The sequence below is a fragment of the Cicer arietinum genome, chromosome 3 (assembly GCF_000331145.2).
Source record: "Cicer arietinum cultivar CDC Frontier isolate Library 1 chromosome 3, Cicar.CDCFrontier_v2.0, whole genome shotgun sequence".
Taxonomy (NCBI): Eukaryota; Viridiplantae; Streptophyta; class Magnoliopsida; order Fabales; family Fabaceae; genus Cicer; species Cicer arietinum.
Genome location: NC_021162.2, coordinates 64,850,695 through 64,864,218, shown reverse-complemented (window position 1 = coordinate 64,864,218; position 13,524 = coordinate 64,850,695). Strand labels below are relative to the sequence as shown.

The following is a 13,524-nucleotide window of genomic DNA, read 5'->3' as shown; positions in this document are numbered from 1 at the left end:
TACCCGTTTTCGTCACTCAAAATATTCTCCATCCACGTTTCCACTTCACTCTGAATTTTTTTCTCTCCATCCCTATCCCTTAAGGACCCATTAACATAAATATAATAACTGCACTTATCTTATTTTCAATTAAATTGGCAGGAGAAAATTTAACTATAAAACAAATGAAAATTATGATATTATTGTATCGTAAAAATCACATAACATAAATACATATCGTATGAAAAGATAAATAAACATATATATATAAAATATTTAAATATATACGATACAAAGATCATTTTAATAAATAATTTGAAGACGTGATCACTATGAGGCGTGGGGTATAATCCTCATTCTCGTCTCTAAATCACTTTTGGAGGATTTTTTCTCCATCTCTGTCTCCACAGAGAAAAAACTCCTCGCTTAGTCTCCAAATAGATCAGTTCCCATATAGTTCCATACTCATATAATGCTGTGATTTAAACTTATAATTTAATCACGAAACCTCAAAAGATGCATATCGTGCACGTCTCTCCATATAAAATATTAATCTACCTTTCAACATATTTGAAGTTGAAAAAACAAACACTGAATAACTTCATATCTTAATTGTCAAATCAAAACTATCAAAATTGATTATAAACAAAAATAATCAAAACAATTGCACGATTTTATTTCCCAAATGAATCACTTCAATATATTGAACCAACCTCATTTACTTGAACCAAATCCCTTTAACCACTTAACATTGCTTCACAATTTAGAAGTAGAAAACACATCATCAATATCATCATAAAACAATTTCTTAAAACTATCCATAAAACATGCCTCCAAACAAATCGCCACAACAAGACCATCTCCATCACTATCATTCATAACAAAAGCCTTCCCTTCAGAATCCATGTACCCTGGCCCATAATATGTAGGTTCCCCCCACCCAAAATTTGCATCTTTATAAGGAAAATTCATCCAACTAACAACAAAAAGATTTGGGTTCCTCTTGTATGGTCCCTCACACACACTTTTTGCAGGGTAGTGAAAATTATATCTCAACAAATCCATTTCTTTCTCCCTATCTATGTAATCAAGTGCCGACATTACATAATCTCCTGTCACTCTTTCAAGTGCTTCCCTAACATCCTCTACAACATTACCCAAAGGCTTACGAATAATATCATTAAAGGAGCGAGTTGGTGTCACCGTTGGAAATGCTGCATTGCCGGCATAACCGCTAGGGAGAGGCGGTTTTAAACGGTTTCTACAGTTAACCAACGTGGACAATCTCGTTGGTTGATCACTATTTCCTTGTGTGTAGCGCGCTTTAGTGACGCACCTCCAAAGATATCCTACAATAACCTCAAAAGTTGAATAGGGTTTTTTCTTAGAGATATCTTTTGAGGTAGGTTGGAACCTCGCGCAAGAACCAACTTTTCTCTTGAGCTTATAAACTTGTTCTTGCGCGAGTTTCACAGTAGCAACAACAACTTCTCTAGTGTCGTCCAAATCACGCCCCAACCAACCAGGTGGTGCGTGAAACTCAGGATGACAATTCAAGGACGCTGAATGTTTGAGTTTACGTGAATTTAACAAGACTCGATCGTGATATGGCAATTCATTTTCATTCAATTTCTCTCCACGCGCTAACTTAGCCCACGTGTTCACGAAACACATGGTGGCCGTTCCATCAATTGTGGCACGACATAAGGCGACACCTAACGTAAAACCACCACATTGGAACCTCGTTAGTTGCACCGCCAATAAAGGAATATCTTGAATGGGAAGATTGTAATCAATGTTTGGTATAAGTTGTGACACCAAATTAGTTGGCACAAAATCACCCAATTCATTCAAATTTGTTAATTCTTCACATTTGGCTTCTATTAGAAGCGCTCCTTTGGCGTTGCAATGAATTTCCCATCTTCCTCCTTCTTTGGTCCAACTCAACCTTCCAGCTAGTGGATAGAAAATAACCAAAGCTTGGCTAAGAGAATTTTTAAGTGTTTCAAAGAAGGTTGATGTTGATGTTGATGATGATGATGTTGTTTTGTTGTTGTAGACATAAAGGACAGGAGCGTGAGTGTGAAGCTTGATTTGTTCACATAAGGAGAAGAGTTTTGGATTTGGTGTTGGTTTGGAGGGGATAACAATGGAATGAGATTGAACACTCACCATTTTTTCCTTGTGAGTTAATTGATCACTTTGTTTTTGCAATGTGTTTTGGTGCGGTTTCTTGTTCATTTATATTATTATGGCTATACGTAAGCAATTAGGCATGAGCATTGAACAATATTATCAAAAGTTGATATGCATGCTGGACTTTTTGGTGTCACAAGTTAATGCTATAAGTGTTAAATATTATTAAAAAATATATCACAAAGAATATATTAAAAAAAATTAAGTAATGTATCTTTTTGTAACTACTCTTTAATTTGGATTTCACTTCTTCCATACTGTGAGAACGTTACTGCCGGATCTTCAGATCTTCATAGGGACATGCCGGATCTTCAGATCTTCATAGGGACATAGGGTAGCCACGGCCATTCTAAAGTTCTCAATCATTTTTTAAAAAATATTATTATTTTTATTTATTTTTTAAATAATGTTATTGAAACACAATTTGACATAAAATGAGACAAAAATATAATAATGTGTATTGAAATACAAATATGAATAGTAATTATCTTTATTTTATACGGTATTGTATTTGTGTCATATTTTGTGTTAAATTTTGTGTTCTAATAATATTATTCTTTTTTTATAAGATACATCTAAGTTATAATTTGATCAACAAAAATTGATCAATTTGATCCATGCTATGGATCAAATACATCAATTTTTATTGACTAAATTATAACTCAAATATCTATTATAAAAAAAATTTAGAGAAAATTGTTTATAAAAAGTTATAAAAATAACTACTATAATTATATAATAAACTAAATTTTTCAACATAAATTACAACTATGTGAATTGTGAATTTTATCTAGATATATAATTGTGAATTTTATATAGAGTTTAATTATTAAAATTGTCAACCAAAATTTGATTTGTTAACTCTATCATATAAGGTTAATAGTTTGATCGTCAATATAATTTTATAAATTTACAACTTAAAATTTTTATATACAGTATTATATTATAACTTTTTATTTACCCATTAAAATTTTAAAAATTTAGCCCCTCAACATTTTCGTTCAAGCTCCGCCATTGAAAAATGTATTATCAATTGTAGTGGTTTGAAAGAAACTAGTCATGGGCAATTTGTTTGATAAAAAAAGAATATTCATTGACAATTTAATAAAATAATGTTTATCTCATCAGATGCCAAATTGGCCAAAACTCACATGGACTTCGAAGAGAATACAAAGTTGAGTTCTCTAAGGTTGGTAGATATCTTACTTTGTGAAAATAATTTATTTTTGTATAATGTATATTTATTTAATTTTGATAAAAAAATTAATTGTAAATAATTATTATAGAGGTAATATGAAATAATAGTTAAAAAATTATTTTAAAAACAAAAACTTTTTTTATGTTTTATTATTTTTTAAATTGTAAATAGTTATCCATTTCAAAAATCTCTTATTTATTTATTAATGTACAAAATTGGTACAAAATTGAAAAAATAAAAATAACTTTTTGAAAAGTAAACTGCTCCTAAGTGATGCAAACACGTGGGAATGTTCCTGAAAGCAAAGGACTTCGTTTCTAGATATGGATGAGTTTAGAAACATGGTATATGGCATATGCATTATTAAGTGACGTACAAACTTGTCAATTGTCCACATAACTCACTAGTGCAGAGCTAATTAATTTTTATTGGAGGTTAAATATAAAAAATTAAATCTGTTTAAATTTTAGATTAATTGACAAATATAACATGGTTATGTTATCGTTTTGTCTAGGTATATATTTGGAAATTCACGGTTGTGAGTTAATTATAGTAATTTCTTTTAAAGATAAAATAAATAAATAAATAAATAAGTAAATATAAAAATAAATAATTAATATTTAGTATATATTTGATCTTTACAGTTGTGATTTTTTTTCTTTCAATTATTTTTAAAAAATTTGCCTTTGCAGTTCTTTTAACAAGAACTATTAAAATGAATCAGCGGCCTTAAAAAAGAGATTGAAAATTAAACGAGTTTTATTAATCTGAGTTATTTAAGGACTGAATTAATTGGACCTGTCCATCGTGCTACATGCTTGTCTACTACAATTAAAAAATTATGAAAAAATTTAGAATGATTCAAATAATATTTTTTTTTTACTATTTTTGAATTGACTTTATAAAATGGTCTTTTTGAGCTGATTTAAAAACAAATATTAATAAATTGACCATAATTAAGAAAGAAAAGAAAGCCTAATTTATAAAAACACAAAGAAAATGTAATATGCTAAAAGTTAAGAAAAACATAGCATTGTTGTGGTGCTTCCGTTAGCATTATTGCAGTGTTTCCATCAAAGATCAAGACTATAACCATCAGTTAAAAAACACCTTTGTCGGTTCAACATTGTTCGTGGTTGCCGAATGCCGATCAAGATCAATATTGATCAGAACTCCATCTTCCTACTTTGAAGAATGAACGCGATCAGATTCTATGTTAAGTGGTGTTATGTGTTATAATTTTATTTTATTATCTTTATTGTGGTAAGTGATTGATGAAGGTTCAAAAACACAAGAAAGAGAGTTGAATTGTGTTTTGTCTCGTTAAAAACTTTTCAAAATATCTAGCTTGGGATAGTAAAACAAATATAACAAAACATAAGGAAAAACATCAAGATTTATATTGATATGTCTTATCCTCTCTAGGGGTGTACAAAGAACGGGTTAGGTCGAATTTAGTGTGTTCTTTACTCAGTCTCAATATTTGATCGAGCCAATTTTTAGACCATAACTTGTCTCTTAATCCGATTAGTTACAGGTTCAATAAAGACGAGACGAAATCGGGTTAGTCCCAAAACGAATCGTCAACTAGTAATTCTTAAAAAAAAATTAAGAAAAAAAATTAAAATAACTCATAACAAGCCACCTACGATTACTATTTGTTAATTCATTCGAAAGGACTAACTTATAACATTGTATCAAGAGTAGTATCAAACCAATATTTCTTATAATAATAATAATAATAATAATAATAATAATAATAATAATAATAATAATAATAATAATAATAATAATAATAATAATAAATCAACAAAACATATTTTATCCAAATAAAAATAAAATCTTTAAGTTTAATTGATTGACTCATGTTAAACGAATACTTCAACCATCTTAACAAGAACAATTCTAACTCCTTCTACTAATTAGATCGTAAAACTACTAATCTAAAATCAATTAATTATTTTAAAATCAAACTTTAACATCTTAGAAACATAAAAACATTTCAAAAAGTGAGACTTTTCTAATATTTATTTATTGATTTCCACGTCTCCAACTCATAAAACAATTCATTGAATTTAGTTTTCAGAAATGGTCAAAATAACTGAGTAATAAACCGTCAATTTCACCGTAACAATGTATTTTATTTTTTAAACTAAAAAGAATTTATTAATAATAGTAATAATAATAATGATAACATCAAAAACCATATTTAAAATTATTCATTGTCATAAAATCATTTATTATATATTAATTTTTTTTATGAGCAACAACATCAACAATTTTACCATAAGAATACATATTTTTATTTAAAAATATAAATTTTAAATCAAAAATTATCATTTCAAAATTAAAGGTTTTATTAAATTGAGTCAGAAATGAAGCAAAAATGTTAATACAATGTAGTAAAAGTAAGCATAACGATATAAATCACGTCTTAATATTTGAGTAAAACCCGAGTAAATTTGCTCCGCATACTACTGGAACTAATATGTTTCCTCACTGCCTTTCTGTGTGGAGCGTGCAACACACCTTTCTCTTCCTTTTTAATTATTTATTTATTTTGTTAACCTAATTGAGATTTATACTCCTTTATTAAGTGACACATGGGTCACACCCATTTAACATAATTTTTTTTTACAAACAAACAAAATAAAACATGTCATTATTATTATTGTTAATAATTTATTAGCATTATTTCAATTAATTTATATTTAATTTATTTTATTTAATCAAAATTAGCAACATATAAAGTCAAATCAAATAAGAATATATATACACTAAAAAAATAATGATTAAAATTAATATAAAATCTTGTAATTATATAATAAAATTAAATGAAGAAAATACATCTTATTAACTATTAATAAATAGGAAACATGTGTATCTTACATTATATCTACGTATAATAGTTTTGTCCTCGAAACTAGCATCAGAGGACAGCTTTGGGTACTACTCCCTCTTCTTGTGCTCACGTTCCCAAGTGACATCTCCGGTGGTGGCTTGATTTCAGATTACCTTCACCTAAGGAATTTCCTTGTTGCGGAGCATCTTGACATTTTTATCTTCAATTCTTATGGGGGTACTTCAAAAGATAATTCATCTTTCAATTGCACTACATCTGGTTCAATGGCATGTGATGTGTAACACTTCGATTTTTAACAACACAAATGCGTTTTTTTTCTAAAAACAAATTAATAAAATACCATGTTGTAACACAAACGACATAAGTTTTGAATAATTACATCATATATACAAACCAGCTAAAATAGTTTTTGAGACGATATTCAAAGTATACAAATAGAAAAATACACTTGAGCTATGAGATCTTTCAAACATTGCTCATACCCATGGGGTATTCTCGGCAGACACCTGCCCAAAAGTACTGCTCCAAAAATGTTATCCCTCGTGGTCACGTCAAAAAATGGAACATGGACCCACAAAAACAAAAGTCAACTGAAAATATATGTTATAGATACAGTCATCCTAACACAAAATAAGTACAACAAAAAACTAATCTATTCATCCACTAACAACTACAATAACAAGGGTGACCTCCACACACTGCACAAGTCTCATCTGACGCAATATCTCTCTTCGAAGAAACCTCTTCCTCATCAACATCCATAGAAGGATCGGTCTACTCAGAAGTCAGATCCACCCACGAGATAGGTGGCTTCGGTGGCGCTGGGATCTCAAAACAGTTAGCTACTTCAGCGACAGTGGATAAGGGATCATTCATTGGAAGCTGATGCTCTGGCTCGGCCCGTCTAAACGGTCCTGCAATATCTCTTCCCACCGACATCAGCCCCTTTTCCTTTCCGCCAGTCCCCGATCCAACCACTGTATCTCCAGCCCCTACGGTGGCCTCCACCTTAACTCTAACTGAGGAATCCCCTGCATCTTCCCGTGCTCCACTTATCCCGAGCACCAATCTTGAAGGTATCGAATAGTCGATCCTCTCACGAGTTAGCTCCACGAGATATACTTCCCCAACTCTCCTGGTTGTCCTCACTACCCTCCTCGTAAAAATAGCCCTGCTTGAGGTGGAATCATATACCCAAACAATCGACGAGTCTCGATCAAGAAAATCTAACGACGTTTCCGTCGTCAAGGTAACAGTCGGTGGAACGAACTCGGGTATCATCTAAGGAGACAAAATATTCTCCATCTACGTTTTCACTCCACTCTCTGAATTTTTTTCTCTCTCTCCCTATCCCTTAAGGATCCATTAACATAAATATAATAACCGCACTTATCTTATTTTCAATTAAATTGATAGGAGAAAATTTAACTATAAAACAAATGAAAATTATGATATTATTGTATCATAAAAATCACATAACATAATGAAAAGATAAATATACATATATATATATAAAATATTTGAATATATACGATCCAAAGATCATTTTAATAAATTATTTGAAGACGTGGTCATTATGAGGCGTGGGGTATGATCCTCGTTCTCGTCTCTAAATCACTTTTGGAGGATCTTTTTCTCCATCTCTGTCTCCACAAAGAAAAAACTCCTCGCTCATAGTCTCCAAATAGATCAGTTCCCATATACTTCCATACTTATAATTTAATCACGAAACCTCACAGATGCATATCGTGCACGTCTCTCCATAAAAAATATTAATCTAACCTTTCAACAGATTTGAAGTTGAAAAAACAATCAGATCTGCATAACCTCATATCTTAATTGTCAAATCAAAACTATCAAAATTGATTATAAACAAAAATCATCAAAACAATTGCACGATTTTATTTCCCAAATGAATCACTTCAATATATTGGACCAACCTCATTTACTTGAACCAAATCCTTTTAACTAGGGGTGTTCAAAAAAACCAAAAACTGAACCAAACTGCCGAACCGAACCGAACCGAACTGCTTTTGAACTGAACTGGTTTAAGAACCGAACTGTTTTCGAACTGATTTTGTAAAACCAGAACTGAACCGAACCGGTTTTTCAATTCAAAAAACCGAACCGAACCGGTTTTTTGTTTAAAAAAACCAAAACGAACCGGTTTTTATTTCAAAAAACTTGAACCGAATTTTTTTTAGTCGTAATTAGGGGTAATTATGAAAATTTTGGCCTATATGAACAAAAAAATTAAGTTAAACCAGTTCGGTTTGGTTCAAAATAATAAACCGGTGCACCACTTTTATAAACCGGTTCGGTTCGGTTCTTTGAACTGAAAACCGGTTCAGTTCGGTTTTTCCAAACTGAAAAACAGTTCGGTTCAATTTTCAAATGGTTCTAGTGCAAAACTGAACTTTGCCCACCCCTATTTTTAACCACTTAACATTGCTTCACAATTTAGAAGTACAAAACACATCATCAATATCATCATAAAACAATTTCTTAAAACTATCCATAAAACATGCCTCCAAACAAATCGCCACAACAAGACCATCTCCATCACTAGCATTCATAACAAAAGCCTTCCCTTCAGAATCCATGTACCCTGGCCCATAATATGTAGGTTCCCCCCACCCAAAATTTGCATCTTTATAAGGAAAATTCATCCAACTAACGACAAAAAGATTTGGGTTCCTCTTGTATGGTCCCTCACACACACTTTTTGCAGGGTAGTAAAAATTATATCTCAACAAATCCATTTCTTTCTCCCTATCTATGTAATCAAATGCCGACATTACATAATCTCCTGTCACTCTTTCAAGTGCTTCCCTAACATCCTCTACAACATTACCCAAAGGCTTACAAATAATATCATTAAAGGAGCGAGTTGGTGTCACCGTTGGAAATGCGGCATTCCCGGCATAACCACTAGGGAGAGGCGGTTTTAAACGGTTTCTACTGTTAACCAACGTGGACAATCTCGTTGGTTAATCACTATTTCCTTGTGCGTAGCGCGCTTTAGTGGCACACCTCCAAAGATATCCTACAATAACCTCAAAAGTTGAATATGGTTTTTTCTTAGAGATATCTTTGTTGGGGTTGATTGCAAGTCCCACATCCTTTAGTGTGGGAGAATAAGGAGAAGGCCAAAGCTATATATTGGGTTTTGGTTATTTGTTTTCAAATGCACTAGTCAGCAATAGCTCTTTAAGCTTGTATCTGACTTAGTTTAAATATTTGTTTTGTAAGAATGTGGTTGTACTAGGGTGTCTGGTGTGAGTGAGAGAAGTTTATGTGTTGTAACAATTTTCACATAGTGTTAATTCTCTGGTTGCCGGTTTAGGCAGCGGTCGTGGTTTTTTCTCTGGTTTTGGAGTTGGTTTAGGCAGCGGTCGTGGTTTTTTCTCCGGTTTTGGAGTTTCCACGTTATATTCTTATGTTGAGATTGTGTCTTAATTCTTTTGAACTTATGCTATTTTTCCCAACAACTGGTATCAGAAGCCAGGTTCAGAGGTTCGGTAGGATAATTTTTCTTAGTATGCTCTGTGGTTGCAACTTTGTCTGATCTTCCACATCAGAAAAGAATTATCCTTGGTATTGTTAGGGGAAAGGTGATACTGTGAAAGTGCTGTTTAGGGAGGTTCTGGCTAAGGAAAGACTTGCTATTTAAGCGTGTCTGTTGTGACCCACCTCTCTTTCCTGGGAACTTACCTGGTGCACAGTTTACAGTCTGCGTGCAGCTGCTATGTCTTATTCAAGCGTTATGAAGTTTGACATAGAGAAGTTTGATGGAAGAATCAACTTTGGCTTGTGGAAAGTACAAGTCAAGGATGTGCTTATACAATCAGGATTACACAAGGCGTTGAAAGGAAACACTTCCAACATGGAGGACGACAAGTGGGAGGAACTAGATTTGAGAGCTGCAAGTGCAATTCGTCTGTGTTTGGCAAAGAATGTTCTTGCGAATGTGCAGAATCTGTCATCAGCCAAGCAACTCTAGGAGAAGCTTGAAGGGTTATATCAGGCTAAGGGCATCTCAAATCGGTTGTTGTTGAAAGAGCAATTCCATAATCTGCGCATGGATGAAGTTACGAAAATCTCTGATCATCTTAGTACTTTGAATAATATTGTCTCTGAGTTGGAATCTATTAAAGTTGAGATTGATGATGAAGATAAAGCATTAAGGCTCATTTTGTCCCTTCCACCTTCCTATGTTCATCTTAAACCTGTTCTGATGTATGGGAAGGAAAATTTGAATTTTGAAGAAGTTGCAACTAAAATTATTTCTGAAGAAAGGAGAATGAAAAATGATGGAAGCACTTCATCAAGCTCAATGTTGCTGACTAGAAGTGGGGCTAATGGGAAGAAGATACATGCAAATAATTTGGTGTGCTGGGAGTGTGGACAGTCTGGGCATGTGAAGAGAAATTGTCTAGGTAGAGCAGTATCTGAAAAAGACTCTGAGACAAGTGCTGGCAAGGTCTCCCTTGTTTTGGGAGATGATGGTGATCTCATCTAGAAGATAAAGTTTGTCCTTATGGTATTTCCGCTATACCATGAAAAAGGACAAGTTATTGCTAGCGGATTCAGAACAGCACACGGGCATTGGTTGACATTGATGCAAGGTGTGTGGTGATGTGTCGATGACTGAAGAACTTCCTGGAAGCCAACATGAGAGTTGCACCATAAATTTTAGTTAGGTTTCGACATGAGAAAATTCTTGGAATGGTTTAGTTCCAAGTGGAGAAAATTCTTGGGATGGTTTAGTTCCAAGTGAAGTGTACTTTTGATGGTGGAGTATGATTGTCGGTAAGACAATGGAAGCGAAAGCTGTAACTCTTACAATCAAGGTGGAGATTGTTGGGGTTGATTGCAAGTCTCACATCCTTTAGTGTGGGAGAATAAGGAGAAGGCCAAGGCTATATATTGGGTTTTGGTCCTTTGTTTTCAAATGCACCAGTCAGCAATAGCTCTTTAAGCTTATATCTGACTTAGTTTAAATATTTGCTTTGTAAGAGTGTGGTTGTACTAGGGTGTCTGGTGTGAGTGAGAGAAGTCTATGTGGTTGCCGGTTTAGGCAGCGGTCGTGGTTTTTTCTCCGGTTTTAGAGTTTCCACGTTATATTTTTGTGTTGTGATTGTGTCTTAATTCTTTTGAACTTATGCTATTTTTCCCAACAATCTTTTGAGGTAGGTTGGAACCTCGCGCAAGACCCAACTTTTCTCTTAAGCTTATAAATTTGTTCTTGCGCGAGTTTCACAATAGCAACAACAACTTCTCTAGTGTCGTCCAAATCACACCCCACCCAATCAGGTGGTGCGTGAAACTTAGGATGACAATACAAGGACGATGAATGTTTGAGTTTCCGTGAATTTAACACAACTCGATCGTGATATGGAAGTTCACTTTCATTCAATTTCTCTCCACGCGCTAGCTTAGCCCACACGTTTGATGAAACGCATGGTGGCCATTCCATCAATTGTGGCACGACATAAGGCGACACCTAACGTAAAACCGCCACATTGGAACCTTGTTAGTTGCACCGCCAATAAAGGAATATCTTGAATTGGAAGATTGTAATCAATGTTTGGTATAAGTTGTGACACCAAATTAGTTGGCACAAAATCACCCAATTCATTCAAATTGGTTAATTCTTCACATTTGGCTTCTATTGGAAGCGCTCATTTGGCGTTGCAATGAATTTCCCATCTTCCTCCTTCTTTGATCCAACTCAACCTTCCAGCTAGTGGATAGAAAATAACCAAAGCTTGGCTAAGAGAATTTTTAAGTGTTTCAAAGAAGGTTGATGTTGATGTTGATGTTGATGATGATGATGTTGTTGTAGACATAGAAGACATGATCGTGAGTGTGAAGCTTAATTTGTTCACATAAGGAGAAGAGTTTTGGATTTGGTGTTGGTTTGGAGGGGATAACAATGGAATGAGATTGAACACTTACCATTTTTTCCTTGTGAGTTAATTGATCACTTTGTTTTTGCAATGTGTTTTGGCGCGGTTTCTTGTTCATTTATATTATTATGGCTATACGTAAGCAATTAGGCATGAGCATTGAACAATATTATCAAAAGTTGATATACATGTTGGACTTTTTGGTGTCACAAGTTAATGCTATAAGTGTTAAATATTATTAAAAAAGATATCACAAAAAATATATTAAAAAAAATTAAGTAATGTATCTTTTTGTAACTACTCTTTGATTTGGATTTCACTTCTGACAGATTGTGAGAATATATTATCAATTATAGTGGTTTGAAAGAAACTAGTCATGGGAAATTTGTCTGATAAAAAAAGAATATTCATTGATAATTTAATAAAATAATGTTAATCTCATCAGATGCCAAACTGGCCGAAAACTCACATGGAATTCGAAGAGAATGCAAAGTTGAGTTGTCATGTCAAAGGTAGGTAGCTATCTTACTTTGTGAAAATAATTTATTTTTTTTATAATGTGTGTTTATTTAATTTTGATAAAAAAATTAATCGTAAATAATTATTATAGAGATAATATAAAATCATAGTTAAAAAAACTATTTTTAAAAACAAAAACTTTTTTTATGTCTTATTATTTTTAAATTGTAGATAGTTATTTATTTATTAATGTATAAAATTGATACAAAATTTAAAAAATAAAAATAACTTTTTGAAAAGTAAACTGCTTCTAAGTGATGCAAACACATGGGAATGTTCATGAAAGCAAAGGACTTCGTTTCTACATATAGATGAGTAGAGAAACATGGTATTTGCATTATTAAGGGACGTACAAACTTGTCAATTGTCATCCGCACATAATTCACTAGTGCAGAGCTAATTAATTTTTATTGGAGGTTAATTATAAAAAATAAATCTTTTTAAAATTTAGATTAATTGACAAATAAAACATGGTTATGTTAACGTTTTGTCTAGATTTATATTTGGAAACTCACATTTGTGAGTTAATTATAGTAATTTTTTTACGATAAAAATAAATAAATAAATAAGTAAATATAAAAATAAATAATTATTATTTTAAAATTAATATATTAAATTAATCGAACATTAAAATATTTATGCTTGATTATGACTAGTATCTATTTGGTCCTTGTAACCATACTTTTTTTTTCTTTTAATTATTTTTTTAAAAAAATTGTCTTTGCAATTCTTTTAACAAGAACTATTAAAATGGATCAGATAAAATAGATCAAGGTATTTGATCCATTTATTAGTACATACCGGCTTAAAAAAGGAGATTGAAAATTAAACTAGTCTTATTAATTCGGGTTATTTAG

At 32.3% G+C, this 13,524-nt stretch overlaps 1 protein-coding gene and 1 pseudogene across 1 annotated transcript; both read right to left on the bottom strand.

The window, feature by feature from the left end:
• Positions 1-519: 519 nt before the first annotated feature.
• On the bottom strand, positions 520-2,218 carry LOC101513347 (hydroxycinnamoyl-CoA:piscidic acid hydroxycinnamoyltransferase-like). The gene has a single exon (XM_004493122.4). The coding sequence runs from the start codon at positions 2,152-2,154 to the stop codon at positions 736-738; it is 1,419 nt and encodes a 472-aa protein (XP_004493179.3). The 5' UTR covers positions 2,155-2,218; the 3' UTR covers positions 520-735.
• Positions 2,219-6,203: 3,985 nt separating this feature from the next.
• Positions 6,204-12,266, bottom strand: LOC101513020 (hydroxycinnamoyl-CoA:piscidic acid hydroxycinnamoyltransferase-like; annotated as a pseudogene).
• Positions 12,267-13,524: the final 1,258 nt, after the last annotated feature.

Bases quoted from the DNA above. Each gene is read 5' to 3' on its own strand.
- LOC101513347 (XM_004493122.4), bottom strand. From the start codon at position 2,154: ATGGTGAGTGTTCAATCTCATTCCATTGTTATCCCCTCCAAACCAACA.